This window comes from Nicotiana tabacum, chromosome 16 (assembly GCF_000715075.1).
Source record: "Nicotiana tabacum cultivar K326 chromosome 16, ASM71507v2, whole genome shotgun sequence".
NCBI classification, from domain to species: Eukaryota; Viridiplantae; Streptophyta; class Magnoliopsida; order Solanales; family Solanaceae; genus Nicotiana; species Nicotiana tabacum.
Window position 1 is genome coordinate 171,262,074 of NC_134095.1, and position 16,464 is coordinate 171,278,537.

General features: G+C 40.5%; 1 protein-coding gene across 1 annotated transcript; it reads left to right on the plus strand.

Moving 5' to 3' along the window:
* Positions 1–287: 287 nt before the first annotated feature.
* Positions 288–15,272, plus strand: LOC107775945 (protein STRICTOSIDINE SYNTHASE-LIKE 2-like). The gene is made up of 3 exons (XM_016595755.2): positions 288–736; positions 13,761–14,027; positions 14,388–15,272. The coding sequence occupies exons 1-3, from the start codon at positions 426–428 to the stop codon at positions 14,965–14,967; spliced, it is 1,158 nt and encodes a 385-aa protein (XP_016451241.1). The 5' UTR covers positions 288–425; the 3' UTR covers positions 14,968–15,272.
* Positions 15,273–16,464: the final 1,192 nt, after the last annotated feature.

Sequence of the window (16,464 nt, forward strand, 5' to 3'; positions counted from 1 at the left end):
TATACTTTTCTGTGAGGTTACTTTTTTATTCTTATTAGTGCTCGATCATTTAACAAAAAAGAAATATACTCAAAATTGGTGTTCTAAATTCGTGTCACCGTAAATCAACTTATTGAGGGTAAAATAAAAAATTTATAGTTAAATTATTTCTTAATGTATAAATATATCATTTTCTTAACTAACATCTCGAAATATGCAAATACTGTGACAAGTTAAATATTTATATATTTGTCCTACTATATAGAAACTGATTTATTTGTTTGGATGGAGCGTAGAGTACTATGTAGCCTCAGCAAACTTCTCTTCTTCTATTTTTTTACTTTTTTATATGTCGTGAAAATGTAAGTAACTATTTATGCATGTTAAAACCCACACAAGTATCTAATATAGTGTATTTTCAGTCCTCCAAAAACTTAGCCTAGCTAATGGCGTTTTCTCTGTTATCTATTTCTACCTCCAGCTTAACCTTTAAGCTTTCATTTGCGGCAGCTATTGTTGTTGTGATAGCTGTGTCCTTCTTCTCATTACTTGATCAAAACTCATCAATTAATCCATTAATAGAGAGACGGTTTGAAGAATCAGAAATAATTGGAATAGTGGGTGCTGTTGGGCCAGAGAGCTTTGCCTTTGACCGTCACGGTGATGGTCCTTACGCTGGCGTTTCTGATGGCCGAATTATCAAATGGCTCCGAAATGAGAGCCGCTGGCTGGATTTCGCCGTCACATCGCCGGAGAGGTATGGTTTTATCTCTTATTTTTCTTTATTCTTATGGTTGTTAGAACATGTTTTGTTCACGCTAGAACTAGTCAACAAGGAACTAACGTATTACGTATAGCATGCTCTTTTCATGACTACTTTCCAACATAAAACACTTTGGTAGTTCAGAATCACTCACCTAATTCTCCGCTTCTCCTACCCCTTCCCTCCTTTCCCTATCACCACTAAGACAATTTATTTATTTTTTATTAAATTCCTTTTATTACCACTTGGAAGAATTGATATCTATATAAACAAACAAAAATAAAGGAAATTCAATCACTGGACATGAAATCCCCAATGAAAAAGTCATCACTACTAAACAGATTGGAAATTGGAATTAGCTATAAATTTTGTTGTTAATCTTTCGCTATATTACTTATAGTTAATAGATTTTTTGATAATTTGTCGTTAAGTAAGATTAGTAACGAATTTTGTTGTTTAGATACAAAATTTGTTCCTATATTTTTTTAGTGCCTAATGAGTAAAACAGACAAACAGCCTATAATCCTTCTCATTCCCCTTTGCTCCTGATCTATTCTAGCTATAATAAAAGTTTTAAGTCTTGCAACTTCTAGTCATAGAAATCCTAAATATTTCAGCTGTGACAAAAAAAATATTTAAAATAATATTTCTTCTTTAAAATTAAACATCACATATAGTTCGTTAATTTTAATTAACTTATCTCATTTTCATATATGAGATTAAAGATTAACATTGTGGTGTAAATAATTTTTATTTAAGCGAAAAATACATGTTGAGTTTTGAGAAACAAACTACTCCTCTTGGCGTTCAAATAAAGTGTCACGACCTCAAATACCAATCGTGATGGCACCTATCACGTTACTAGGCAAGCCAACCCAAACCATTAACTACAACAAATTCCTTTTATAAAACTATTTCCTAACACAGGTTTAAATACCAAATTTCTATAATAAGTGTTTAAAAACAACAAAATATAAGTGGAAGTCAAATAAACATGAACTACACAGCCCCAAATATTTAGTGTCACAAGTCTAGAGCCTCTGCTACATAACTGATTATCTGATACAACAAAAGTCTAGAAAATGCGGAAAAGAACAAGATAAGAAAGAGAAAACAGGGTTGCGGACGCCATGCAGCTTCCTTTAAATCTCTGGCAACCTCTGGATCAGCTGAGGACCCTCACTCTGCCACTCGGGCACCTGGATCTGCACACAAGGTGGAGGGAGTAATGTGAGTATACTAACTCAGTAAGTAACTAAAGTAAATAAGGTCTGAAGGCAATGTCGAGCAGTTAAAAATCATACAACTGAATAAACAACAAGGTAACAAGTCCATTTCATAGTTTAAAATCAGTTTCGTCGTAAAATTATCAACTTCAGTTTAAACACTTGAAATCATATACTTAGCAATTTTTCCAACAGAGACTTGTTTTTAAAAGAAGAGTGAAATCAATGAAAATATCATAACTGGGCCCCTCGGGCAAGGTATCACGCAGAATATGGCCTCTCGGGCAGCCTCTCAGTCACTTGTGACTCACTCTCGTCACTCAGTACTCACTCTCAGCACTCAGGCTCATTAATATCTCATAGTAATAGAAATCATAGTAACCACTACAGCGTGCAGCCCGATCCATAATTTATAGTCGACTGCGCTCACTGGAGGTGTACAGACTCCGGAGGGGCTCCTACAGCCCAAGCGTCATATCGCTGCGGCGCGCAGCCCGATCCAATATATATATTGCTGCGGCGTGCAGCCCGATCCAATATATATATCGCTATGGCGTGCAGCCCGATCCATAATATGTACATATAATATCCTCACTATTAGGTTCTATAATATCCTCAATATTAGGTTCTCAACCTTTCTTAGTCATTAACCTCACAGCCTCTCGGGCACAACAATAGAAATTAGGGAACTCAGCCCAAACAGTCCTTACAATTAGAAATGGAGTGATAAAACCAGATTTAAACATTTAAACAGGTAAAACATGACTGAGGATATGCTTCTAACAAATAAAGTAAGAAAAAACAGTAAAAATGTTCCTAAGGGTATCAATAGGTTGGCACAAGGCCCCAAACAAGACATACAGCCCATAATACAGTATAAATGACTAAAGTACGGAATATCATAAGGTTTCAAATCAAATACGCGGCTCAATAGTCGCTACGGGATGGACCAAGTCACAATCCCTATCGGTGCACGCCCACACGCTCGTCACCTAGCATGTGCATCACCGTATTTATCAAAACAAGTCAAATACCGGGGTTTGTACCTTCAGTTCCGGATTTACAATGGTTACTTACTTCAAACCTGTGAAAATACAACTTCGTGATGCCTTTGCCCCTCGAATTGGCCTCCAATCGTGTCGAATCTATTCAAAATAGAATCACGACGTCAAATATGCTAAGGAAACGAAGCCTAAGCAAAAACAATCAAATAATACCAAAAATCCCGAAATTGGCCAAACCCGACCCCCGGTCCCACGTCTCAAAACTCGATAAAAATCATATCAATGGAATCCTTATCCTTCCACGGGTCCATACATACCAAGAACACTGAAATTGGAGTCCAAATGACCCTTCAAATTCTCATTTTAAAGTCTCTTAATCTCAAGCCCTAATTCCTCAATTTTATGCTTAGATTCTATGATTTATTAGGTAGATTTCACAATAGAATCGAGTTTTAAGTCCAAAATTCTTACCTCCAAGTGGTTCCCCTTGAATCCCTCTTCAATCTCCTTCAAATAGCTCCAAAAATGACCAACAATGGAAGAAATAAACCCCACATTCACGGACAAAACGACCTTTTAAACCTTCTGCCCAAGCTTGAAATCCTTCGTCGCGAACGCGATCAAAGCCTCGCATTCGCGAAGCACAAATTAACTTTGACCAATTTTCTTATTTCGCGATCACGACACCCCCATCGCGAACGTGATGCTTTTCTCTGACCAATCTTTGCGATCGCGTTCCATCTCTCGCGAACGCGATGAAAAAATTCCCCCTTAAATCTCAACTGCCCTTTTTGCTCTATGCGAACGCGACACCTTCCCCGCGAATGCGATGCACAAACCATTTTCCCTTCACGAATGCGTAGCCTTACTCGCGAATGTGAAGGCTTAAATTCCACCTTCCTCAACTGACTCTTCGTGAATGCGAGGGTCCACTCGCGAACGCAAAGAGTAAAATACATGCAATAGTTGAAACCAAAATCTGCAATTTTCTTCAACTCAAAATGATCCGTTCAACCCTCCGAAACTCACCCGAGGCCTTAGGTACCTCAACCAAAGTCACCAACATATCCCAAAACCTTATTTAAACTTGTACCAATCTTCAAAATACCTCAAACAACATCAAATCAACCTAAACACATCGGATTCAAGCCTAAGTTTCCAAAATCTTTCGAATTCCACTTTTGATTAAAAACACAACCAAACCACGTCCGAATGACCTGAAATTTTTCACACACATCCCAAATGAACAACAGAACTATTGCAACTCTCTAAATTCCATTCTGACCCCTATATCAAAATCTCACCTACCAACCAAAAACCGTCGAAAATCCAATTTCGTCAATTCAAGCCTAAATCTACTCCGGACCTCCAAAACCTATTCTGATCACGCTCCTAAGTCCCAAATCACCTCCCAAAGCTAACCGAACCATCGGAACTCACATCCGAGCCCTCTAACATATAAGTCAACATTTGATTGACTTTTCCAACTTAACCTACCTCAAAAGAGACTAAGTGTCTCGAACCTTACCAAAATCATTCCGGATTCGATCCGACTTACCCGATACCACATAACACGGATAAACAAAGCATAAAGAAGCAGAACTGGGGAAAACAGAGTGGTAACTCATGAGACAACTGGCCGGGTCGTCACATCCTCCCCAACTTAAACAAACGTTCGTCCTCGAACGAGTCAAGAAACATAACTGAAGCCTCAAACAGGTGAGGATATCTTCTCCGCATCTCCCGCTCGGTCTCCCAGGTATCCTCCTCCACAAGCCAACCTCTCCACTGCACTTTCACTGAAGCTATATCCTTTGACCTCAACTTTCGAACATAACGACCCAAAATAGCTATTAGCTCCACATCATAAGTCAAATCATCATCCAACTGAACCGTGCTGAAATCCCAAACATGAGACGGATCCCCATTATACTTCCGGAGCATAGAAACATGAAACATCGGATGCACACTCGACAAGTTGGGTGGCAAAGCAAGCTCATAAGCCACATCCCCAATCCTCCGAAGCACCTCAAAAGGTCCAATGAACCGAGAACTCAATTTCCCCTTCTTCCCAAATCGCACAACACCCTTTATGGGTGAAACCTTCAATAGAACCTTCTCGACAACCATGTAGGACACATCCCGAACCTTCTTATCAGCATAGCTCTTCTGTCTCGATTGCGTTGTACAAAGCCTCTCCTGAATTACCTTCACCTTTCCTAAAGTATCCTGCATCAGGTCTGTCCTCAATAGCCTAGCCTCACCGGGCTCGAACCAACCAACTGGAGATCTACATCGCCTCTCATACAAAGCCTCATACGGAGCCATCTAAACACTCGACTGGTAGTTGTTGTTATAAGCAAACTCTGCAAGCGGCAAGAACTGATCTCATAACCCTCCGAAATCAATGACACAAGCACGCAACATGTCCTCCAATATCTGGATAGTGCGCTCGGACTGCCCGTCCGTTTGAGGGTGAAATGTTATGCTCAACTCAACCTGAGTACCCAACTCTCGTTGCACATACCTCCAAAACTGCGAAGTAAACTGAGTGCCTCTATCTGAAATGATGAAAACTGGGACACCATGCAACCGAACAATCTTCCGGATATAGATCTCCGCCAACCGCTCCGAAGAATAAGTAGTACACACATGAATGAAGTGCGCGGACTTGGTCAGCCGATCCACAATCACCCAAATAGCATCGAACTTTCTCAAAGTCCGTGGAAGTCTAACAACAAAGTCCATAGTGATCCTCTCCCACTTCCACTCGGGAATATCCATCTCCTATAGCAAGTCACTCGGTCTCTGATGCTCATATTTTACCTGCTGACAATTGAGACACTGAGCTACAAATCCCACAATGTTTTTCTTCATTCTTCTCTACCAATAATGTTGTCCCAGATCCTGATACATCTTCGCAGCACCCGGATGAATGGAATACCACGAGCTATGGGCCTCCTCCAAGATCAACTCCCGAAGCCCATCTACATTGGGCATACAAATCCGGCCCTACATCCTTAACAACCCATCATCACCTATAGTCACATCTCTAGAATCATCATGTTGAACTCTGTCCTTAAGGACGAGCAAATGCGGATCATCATACTGGCGCTCTTTGATGCGATCATATAAAGAAGACCAAGAAACCACACAAGCCAAAACCCGACTAGGCTCCGAAACATCTAACCTCACGAACCGATTGGCCAAGGATTGAACATCAGCTACAAGAGGTCTCTCCCCAACTGCAATATATGCCAAACTCCCCATACTCACTACCTTTCGGCTCAAAGCACCGGCCACCACATTGGTCTTCCCCAGATGGTACAATATAGTGATATCATAATTTTTAAGCAACTCTAACCACCTCTGCTGCCTCAAATTGAGATCCTTCTGCTTAAGGCTACGATGATCAGTAAACACCTCACAAGACACACCATACAAGTAATGCCTCCAAATTTTCAACGCGTGCACTATGGCAGCCAACTCCAAATCATGAACGAGGTAGTTCTTCTCATTGGTCTTCAATTGATGAGAAGCATAAACAATAACTCTACCTCCCTGCACCAATACACAACCAATAGCAACTTTCGAAGCATCACAATACACGGTATAAGAACTTGAAGCTGACGGCAAAACTGACATTGGAGCTGTGGTCAAAGCTGTCTTGAGCTTTTGAAAGCTCTCCTCACACTCGTCCGACCATACAAATGAAGCACCCTTCTGAGTCAACTTGGTCAAGGGCGATGCAATAGATGAGAATCCCTGAACAAACCGGTGATAATAGCCTGCCAAACCAAGAAAGTTGTGAATCTTTGTGGCTGAGGACGGTCTGGGCCAACTCTGAACCGCATCTATCTTCTTCGGATCAACCTGAATACCCTCGCTGGACACCACGTGCCCTAAGAAAGCCACTAAACTGAGCCAAAACTCACACTTGGAGAATTTTGCATAAAGTTTCTCCTCCCTCAATCTCTACAACACAACTTTCAAATACTCCGTGTGCTCCTCCTGACTACGTGAATACACCAGAATATCATTAATGAAGACTATGACAAATGAATCGAGATAAGGTCAGAACACGTTGTTCATCAAATGCATGAACACTACTGGGGCATTAGTCAGCCCAAAAGACATCATCAAGAACTCATAATGACCATATCGGGTCCTGAAAGCTGTCTTAAGAATATCCGAGTCCCTGATCTTCAACTGGTGATAACCTGAACGGAGATCAATCTTGGAGAACACTCTCGCTCCCTGAAGCTGGTCGAATAAATCATCAATACGAGGCAAAGGATATTTGTTCTTAATTGTTACTTTGTTCAATTGCATATAATCAATGCACATCCTCATAGTGTCATCCTTCTTCTTTACAAATAGAATCGGCGCACCCCAAGGTGACATACTAGGCCGAATGAATCCCTTATAGGGGAGTTCGTGAAGCCGCTCTTTTAATTCCTTCAACTCCGCTAGTGCCATACGATACGGCAGAATAGAAATGGGTTGAGTGTCCGGCACTAAGTCAGAACTAAAATCAATATCCCTGTTCGGTGGCATGCCCGGCAGGTCTGCAAAAAACACAACGGAAAAATCCCTCACAACTGGAACATAATCAATACTGGGAGTCTCAGCTTCGACATCCCTCATAAAGGCTAGATACAAAAGACATCCCTTCCCAACCATACATTGGGACTTCAAGAACGAGATCACTCTACTGGGAACATAATCAGTCAAACCTCGCCACTCAATCCGTGGCACACCCAGTATAGCCCATGTGACTGTCTTGACATGTTAGTCTAGAATAGCACAACACGAAGATAACCAGTCCATGCCCAAAATGATATCGAAATCTACCATACACAATAATAAAAGATCCACTTGGGTCTCCAGACCCCCAATAGTCACCACACACGACTGGTACACACAGTCTACAATAATAGTATCGCTCACTGGAGTAGATACATGAACAGGTGAAACAAGAGACTCACGGGGCGTATCCAGATAACGGGCAAAGTTTGATGACACATAAGAAAAGGTGGAATCGGGATCAAATAATACAGAGACATCTTTGTGGCAGACTGAAACAATACCTGAAATTACGAGCCTACTTGGGAGGGTATAGAAACGAGCCCGACCACCACCTGATCGACCTCCCCCGCTAGGGCGACCCCTAGCTGACTGGCCTCCACCCCTAGCTGGCTGGGCGGGTGGTAAAGTAACTGGAGCAGAAGTCGAGGGCTGACCCCTCTGCTGAGATGAACTAGCAACACGACGAGGACACTGCCTCCACACATACCCAAACTCTCCACACTCATAACAACTCTCTGGCGCTGGAGATGGGGACTAAAAGGAACCCCTAGCACCGGAATGACCAGTAGAAGGACCTGGCATGGAAGAACCCTGAAATGATAGAGCATGTGACGAACTCTGGGCTGGAAGGGCACTAAGTGATGAGTGGCCCTGATGAGAACTGTGAGAACCATGACCCGATAATGCCCCACGATAACTTGGGCGAGCTGAATGAGCCTATCTGAATGGGCGGCCTCTGCCCTACTGGAACTGGTCCCTCGAATGAGCACTACTAAAGCTACCAGATCCCTAAGGCCTCTTGGCCTCCCTCTCCTCTCACTCCTGGCGGCCAACCGACTCAATCTCACGGGCGATGTCAACAACCTCCTCGAAAGTAGCACTTGTCACCCTCTCCCTAGTCATGAGAATCTGAAGCTGATATGTGAGTCCATCAACAAACCTCATAATCCTCTCTCGATCTGTGGGAACCAACTAAACTGCATGACGGGCTAACTTAGAGAATCGCATCTCATACTGTGTCACAGTCATCTCTCCCTGACGCAGCTGGTCAAACTGCCTACACAGCTCCTCTCGGCGAGACTGTGGCACATACTTCTCCAGAAAGAGAACAGAGAACTGCTGCCAGGTAAGGGGCACTGCACCAATAGGCCTACGCCTCTCATACGCCTCCCGCCAAGTGAAGGCAGCCCCAGAAAACTAAAAGGTGGTAAAAACTACACCACTGGTCTCTAGAATCCCCATTGTACGAAGCATCCTCTAGCACTTATTCAAGAACCCCTGGGCATCCTTGCCCTTTACACCGCTAAAAGTTGGAGGCTTGAGTCTACCAAACCTCTCAAGTCTACATTGCTCGTCATCTGGCATAACTGGTACCACAAACTCCTGAGCTGGTGCAATTGGCTAGGTTGGAGGTGCCCCCGGTGTTTGGAGTTCCTGCACAACCTTCTCAGGTGTGCGAGCAATGGGAGTCTGGGTGCCTCCCCCGGCCTGAGAAGTAGCTGCGGCCGTAGTAACTGAAACCGCCTGAGCCAAATCGGTACACACTGATAAGATCTGAGCTAAAGCCTCATGAAGGCCTGGAATCACAATAGGCACAGCTGGTGCCTGGGCTGGTGCTGTTGTAGCGTCCACAACTAGGACCTGATCGGGAATTGGGGCAGCTGGTGGATCTGTCGGTGCTGCTCTAGCTGCTCTGCCCTTACCACGGTCTCGACCACGTCCTCGGCCTCTGGTGGCCCCTGCTGGTGGTACTGGTGGTCGTCCATCCTACCCGGTAGCACGTGTCATCACCATCTGTGAGAGAATGGAATAACAGAAGTTTAGTATTCGGATCAACAGATTCGCACAACAAGAATTTCAAGAATATGAAGTTTTTCCTAAAGGTTCTGCAGCCTCTCGAGGATAAATACAGACTTTTCCGTACTGATCTGCGAGACTCTACTAAACCGAATCATGACTCGCGAGATCTATGTAACCTAGGCTTTGATACCAACTTGTCACGACCCCAAATACCCGGTTATGATGGCGCGTATCACATTACTAGGCAAGCCCACCCAAACCATTAACTACAACAACTTCCTTTTATAAAACCATTTTCTAACACAACTTTAAATACCAAATTTCCATAATAAGTGTTTAAAAATAACAAAATATAAGCGGAAGTCAAATAAACATGAACTACACAGCCCCAAATATCTGGTGTCACGAGTCTAAAGCCTCTACTACATAACTGATTGTCTGATACAACATAAGTCTAGAAAATGCGGAAAAGAACAAGATAAGAAGGAGAAAACAGGGTTGCGGATGCCATGCAGCTACCTTGAAATCTCCGCCAACCTCTGGATCAGCTGAGGACCCTCAATTTGCCACTCGGGCACCTGGATCTGCACACAAGGTGCAGGGAGTAACATGAGTATGCTAACTCGGTAAGTAACTAAAGTAAATAAGGTCTGAAAGCAGTGACGAGCAGTTAAAAATCATATAACTGAATAAACAACAAGATAACAAGTCCATTTCACAGTTTAAAACTAGTTTCGTCGTAAAATTATCAACTTCAGTTTAAACACTAGAAATCATATACTTAGCAATTTCTTCAACAAAGGCTTGTTTTTAAAAGAAGAGTGAAATCAATGAAAATATCATAATTGGGCCCCTCGGGCAAGGTATCACGCAGAATATGGCCTCTCGGGCAGCCTCTCAGTCACTCGTGACTCACTCTCGTTACTTAGTACTAACTCTCAGCACTCAGGCTCATTAATATCTCATAGTAATAGAAATCATAGTAACCACTGCGACGTGCAGCCCGATCCATAATTTATAGTCAACTACGCTCATTGGGGGTGTACGGACTCCGGAGGGGCTCCTACAGCCCAAGCGTCATATCGCTATGATGTGCAGCCCGATCCAATATATATATCGCTGCGGCGTGCAGCCCGATCTAATATATATATATCGCTGCGGCGTGCAGCCCGATCCATATAAGTATCGTTGCGGCGTGCAGCCCGATCCATAATATATATATACACATAATATTATTGCGGCGTGCAACTATTAGGTTCTAAACCTCTCTCAGTCATTAACCTCACAGCCTCTCAGGCACAACAATAGAAATTAGGAAACTCAGCCCAAACAGTCCTCACAATTAGAAGTGGAGTGATAAAATCAATTTTAAACATTTAAACAGGTAAAACATGACTGAAGATATGCGTTCAACAAATAAAGTGAGGAAAAACAGTAAAAATGTCCCTAAAGGTATCAACAGGTCGGCACAAGGCCCCAAACAAGATATACAACCCATAATACAGTATAAATGACTAAAGTACGGAATATCATAAGGTTTCAAATCAAATACGCGGCTCAACATTCGCTACGGGACGGACCAAGTCACAATCCCTATCGGTGAACGCCCACACGCTCGTCACCTAGCATGTGCGTCACCGCATTTTATCAAAACAAGTCAAATACCGAGGTTTGTATCCTCAGTTCCAGATTTACAATGGTTACTTACCTCAAACCGGTGAAAATACTATTTCGCGATGCCTTTGCCTCTCGAATTGGCCTCCACTCGCGTCGAATCTATTCAAAATCAGAATCATGGCGAGCAAAAATCCCGAAATTGGCCAAACCCGACCCCCGGGCCCACATCTCGAAAATCGATAAAAATCACATCAACGGAATCTTTATCCTTCCACGAGTACATACCAAGAACACTGAAATCGGGGTCCAAATGACCCCTCAAATTCTCATTTTAAAGTCTCTTAATCTCAAACCCTAATTCCTCAATTTTAGGCTTAGATTCTATGATTTATTAGGTAGATTTCACAATAGAATCGAGTTTTAAGTCCAAAATTCTTACCTCCAAGTGGTTCCCCTTGAATCCCTCTTCAATCTCCTTCAAATAGCTCCAAAAATGACCAACAATGGAAGAAATAAACCCCACATTCGCGGACAAGACGACCTTTTAATCCTTCTGCCCAGGCCTGAAATCCTTCTTCGCGAACGCGGCCAAAGCCTCGCGTTCGTGAAGCACAAATTAACTTTGACCAATTTTCCTCTTTCGCGATCGCGACACCCCCATCGCGAACGTGATGCTTTGCTCAAACCAATCTTCGCGATCATGTTCCGCCTCTCGCGAACGCGATGAACAAATTTCCCTCTGAAGCTTAGCTGCCCTTTTTGCTCTATGCGAACGCGACACCTCCCCCGCGAATGTGATGCACAAACCTTTTTCCCTTCGCGAATGTGAAGGCTTAAATTCCACCTTCCTCAACTGACTCTTCCCAAACGCGAGGGTCCACTCGTGAACATGAAGAGTAAAATACCTGCAACAGCTGAAACCAAAATCTACAATTTTCTTCAACTCAAAATGATCCGTTCAACCGTCCGAAACTCACCCGAGGCCCTCGGGACCTCAACCAAAGGTACCAACATATCCCAAAACCTTATTTAAACTTGTACCGATCTTTAAAACACCTCAAACAATATCAAATCAATCTAAACACATCGGATTCAAGCCTAAGTTTCCAAAATCTTCCGAATTTCGCTTTTGATCAAAAACTCAACCAAACCACGTCCGAATGACCTGAAATTTTGCACACACATCCCAAATGATATTACGGAACTATTGCAACTCTCAGAATCTCATTCCGACCCCTATATCAAAATCTCACTTACCAATCGAAAATCGCTGAAAATTCAATTTCGCCAATTCAAGCCTAAATCTACTCCGGACCTTCAAAACTCATTCCGATCACGCTCCTAAGTCCCAAATCACCTCTCGAAGCTAACCGAACCATCGGAACTCACATCCGAGCCCTCTAACACATAAGTCAACATCTGGTTGACTTTTCCAACTTAACCTTCCTCAAAAGAGACTAAGTGTCTCAAGCCTTACCAAAATTATTCCGGATTCGATACGACCAACCCGATATCACATAACACGGATAAACAAAGCATAAAGAAGCATAAATAGGGAAAACGGAGCGGTAAATCATGAGACGACTGGTCGGGTCGTCACATAAAAAGAGGTCTTTTGTTAGACAGACAAGGATGACCTAATAGCTAGCTCGACCCCTCGCCTCGTGAAATTAAATTAATTCTTCCTCCCGATTCTTAGCTACTAGCTAGTCCTAATTACTTAATTATGAATTAATGTTGGTAAACGTGAATGAGAAGAAAAAAAAAATGGTAAACATGCATGAATTTATATGAATTCTCTCCCTCTTTCTTTCTGTGTATATAAACACACCAATAAATAATCCGAGAAAGCAAAATAAAAAGATATTTTTTTGCTTTATAATTTTGATAGTATAATATCAAGTGTAATTTATAATTAAATGAACTTCATTCATTCTTTAAGCAAATCGATCTATTTTGTGATTGCACGTTTTGGGACTACTACTAGCAGAACATCCTACAACTACTGCTGAATTCTATCATCGTAGGCGTCCTTAAGGCCGCATAAACGGTATTAAGTATCCCTTTTTGGAGCGTTTAACAAGGTCTGGTCCCCCAGCAGATTATTTTTGTGAGGCTCTTTCTTTCTTGTCAAAAATTCTTGTCAAATATCTAAGGCAAATCTAGGCTTCAAAAATCAAATCAAATTGAAGTTGTGAAAAGAGTTCGTTGATATATCTCTTTAGTAATAAACATACGATAGGATGTTTAACCATGTTTAATCAAATTTATTTTAGGAGAAACTTTCTTAAAGTACTATACATAGTTTAATCAGAGCCTAATTACCATACAAAAGTATAGCTTGCCTAATTACTGTTCGTATCAAAAGTTCCGCTGCCAGCCGTCTATATCAACTGCATTCGTTCGCACATAATAGTTGTGTCAATGAATACAATTTTGATGGAAATACTAATATTGCGGGAGGATATCTTCTTAAAAACAAAAAATGCAATAAATCAACGTGCGTCACGCTCATGTAAATTTTCCTTTATGTAATGTTTTTGAGTTGGACTGCAATAACAGGAATGGATGTGAAGGTTTTCATGACCATACTGATACTGAGCACAGATGTGGGCGCCCATTGGGTATGGACTTTGATGAAAATAGTGGTGATCTATATGTTGCAGATGCTTATTTGGGCCTCCTCGTTGTGGGCCCAAATGGAGGCCTTGCTACCAAAGTTGCTAAAATGGCAGAAGGTGTTCCTTTTGGATTCACCAATTCACTCTGCATTGATCAAACTCATGGAGTCCTCTATTTTACAGATAGCAGTACTACATTTTCAAGAAGGTAACACTCGCAAAAAATGTATTTTTTTCACTTTTAGCCCATGCCAGAAACTACTTATATTCGTTAACCAAAAAAATATAGTATTATTTTTGTATATAATATCCATATAGAGAGAGAGAAAGAAAAAATATATATATATATTGTCGGCTATTATTTTGAGAGCGTTTATATAGTGTTATTTTTCCTTAAACAAATACTAAAATTTTATTAAATATTAAATTTTGAATTCATTATTTTCAAAAGTATAACGAATTCAGTTGTGAGAATCTAAATGTTGAATTCATTAAATTTAAATGTTGGATACGTCTCTATCCGTAGACCAAACTGCTAACATGGCGATTCATGCTTTTGAATGTTCAGGAATTATATATCAGTCATAGTTAGTGGTGACAACACGGGAAGGCTAATGAAATATGACATGCAAAGCAAGCTAGTCTCAGTTCTACTCAAGAATCTCAAGTTCCCAAATGGAGTAGCCATGAGCAAACATGGTGATTTCCTCCTTTTTGCAGAGACAACCACTTGCAAAATCTTTAAGTTTTGGCTCAAAACATCACAAGCTGGCAGTGTTGAGGTTGTTTCAGAGCTCCCAGGTTTTCCAGACAACATTAAACGGAACAAAAATGGAGAGTTTTGGGTGGGAGTTAACTCAAGAAGAAGCAAATTCTTGGACTGGTTTCTCTCCAAAACTTGGATTAAAAATTATTTGGCTAAAATCCCTTTTGATATTACTAAAGCACATTCCTACTTGGCAAGTCTTGGTCTTGGTGGGGGTGGTTTAGCAGTAAGACTTAGTGAAGATGGCCATATAGTGGAGATTTTAGAGGACTCAAAGGGCAAAAGATGGAAATTTGTCAGTGAAGTAAATGAAATAAATGGGAATTTGTGGGTTGGATCAGTAAAAATGGCATTCGCAATTAAAGAGAAGAAGGCTAGTTAATTAGGAAAAGCTTTAGACACTCCATTCATTTTCTTGATTTTTTTTTCTTTTTGGTGACCATAGCAAGAGGAAGGAAAAAGGGAGAGTCGAGATATTATTCCTCTAGATTGCAATGTTGGAATTCTAACATCAAACTCTTACTAATTCTATTTCTTTACATCTTTTAATTATCTTTTCCTCCTGGAAGAGAGATACAAATGTAGTTCGTGACAATTACAAGATGTATATTTCCAAGAATTTTACCTGAAACTGTTTAAGTTTTAACAAATGGAATATACATGTATATTATATGTTTTATTTTAGCCAATATGCATTGTGTTTATGTTCATCGTAGAACTCTTGCACTATTTTAGCCCATATGCATTCTATTTGGATGGTTGTTACATATCGTTTCATAATATATTGTATCGTATTGTAATGTATTGAAGTGTTTTGATGAATACTAACGTTTGAATGGAGTGTATTGCTGGCTCTCCTTTTATAATGTCATGCACCAACAATATGAAGAATAAACTTATAACATTACAAAGAGAAAATAGGATACACAATAGACTTATTATATAAAAATATAGGGTAAAGGATAAATAAAATGATTTAACACTAAGGAAGGCAATACGATGGGGAAAAAATAAGGTAACAACGCGATTACACCAAATTGGTAATTACATAAAGTGACACTTTTTCTCGTTATATAACGATAGATTTAACAATAACAACTAAAATAAATATTATATTTACAGTAATACAATACAATAAGTAACAACCATCTAAACAACATTTAAATAGATATGAAGGAGATTATAACTTGTTTTGTAAATAAATTGCCAATATTAGGTTCCTAAATAGGAGGGGAAAATACCTTTCCAAATTCTAAATGAATCTTGTTAAATTTTTGAACAACTTCTCGAATTCTTCATTTTTTTAGATTAAGCAAAAAGTCACTTGATTAATGTACTAATCTGTGTCTTCCATTATTTAAGGGTATTTTAGTCTTTCAATTTTATTGGGTTATTTTCATCTTTTGTTGTTAGTCTGATTTTTCTAATTTGTGATTAATGAATAACTTTAATTAAGCGGTGAAGGGCCAAATATATCCCTTTACCTTTAACGTTACAAAAATGGTTCAAAATTGTCCTTTGACCGTTAATTCCCTACACAATGGCTGACACCATCCATGTGGCCTGCCAGTCCAACCCATTTAACCCCTTGCCCAAATACTTCTCTTTTCCATCCTTATTTTTCACCACCATAGTCGATTACTTCATATTCTATTTTTCTAAAATAGAAACAAAAACATAGTTCGCCATATAAAAATCACTTACAAACACCAAATTTCACTAGCTAGTCTCCAATTTTAAGTTTTTAACTTCAACACCTACAAATTCATATTTTTCTTGAAAATTATTCTCATCAAAGTAGGAAAATAGAAAATTGTTTATATGAGTAGGGTGCAATTTTTGTACTATTATTTATCTCTCTAGTGTAATTAGTTCACAA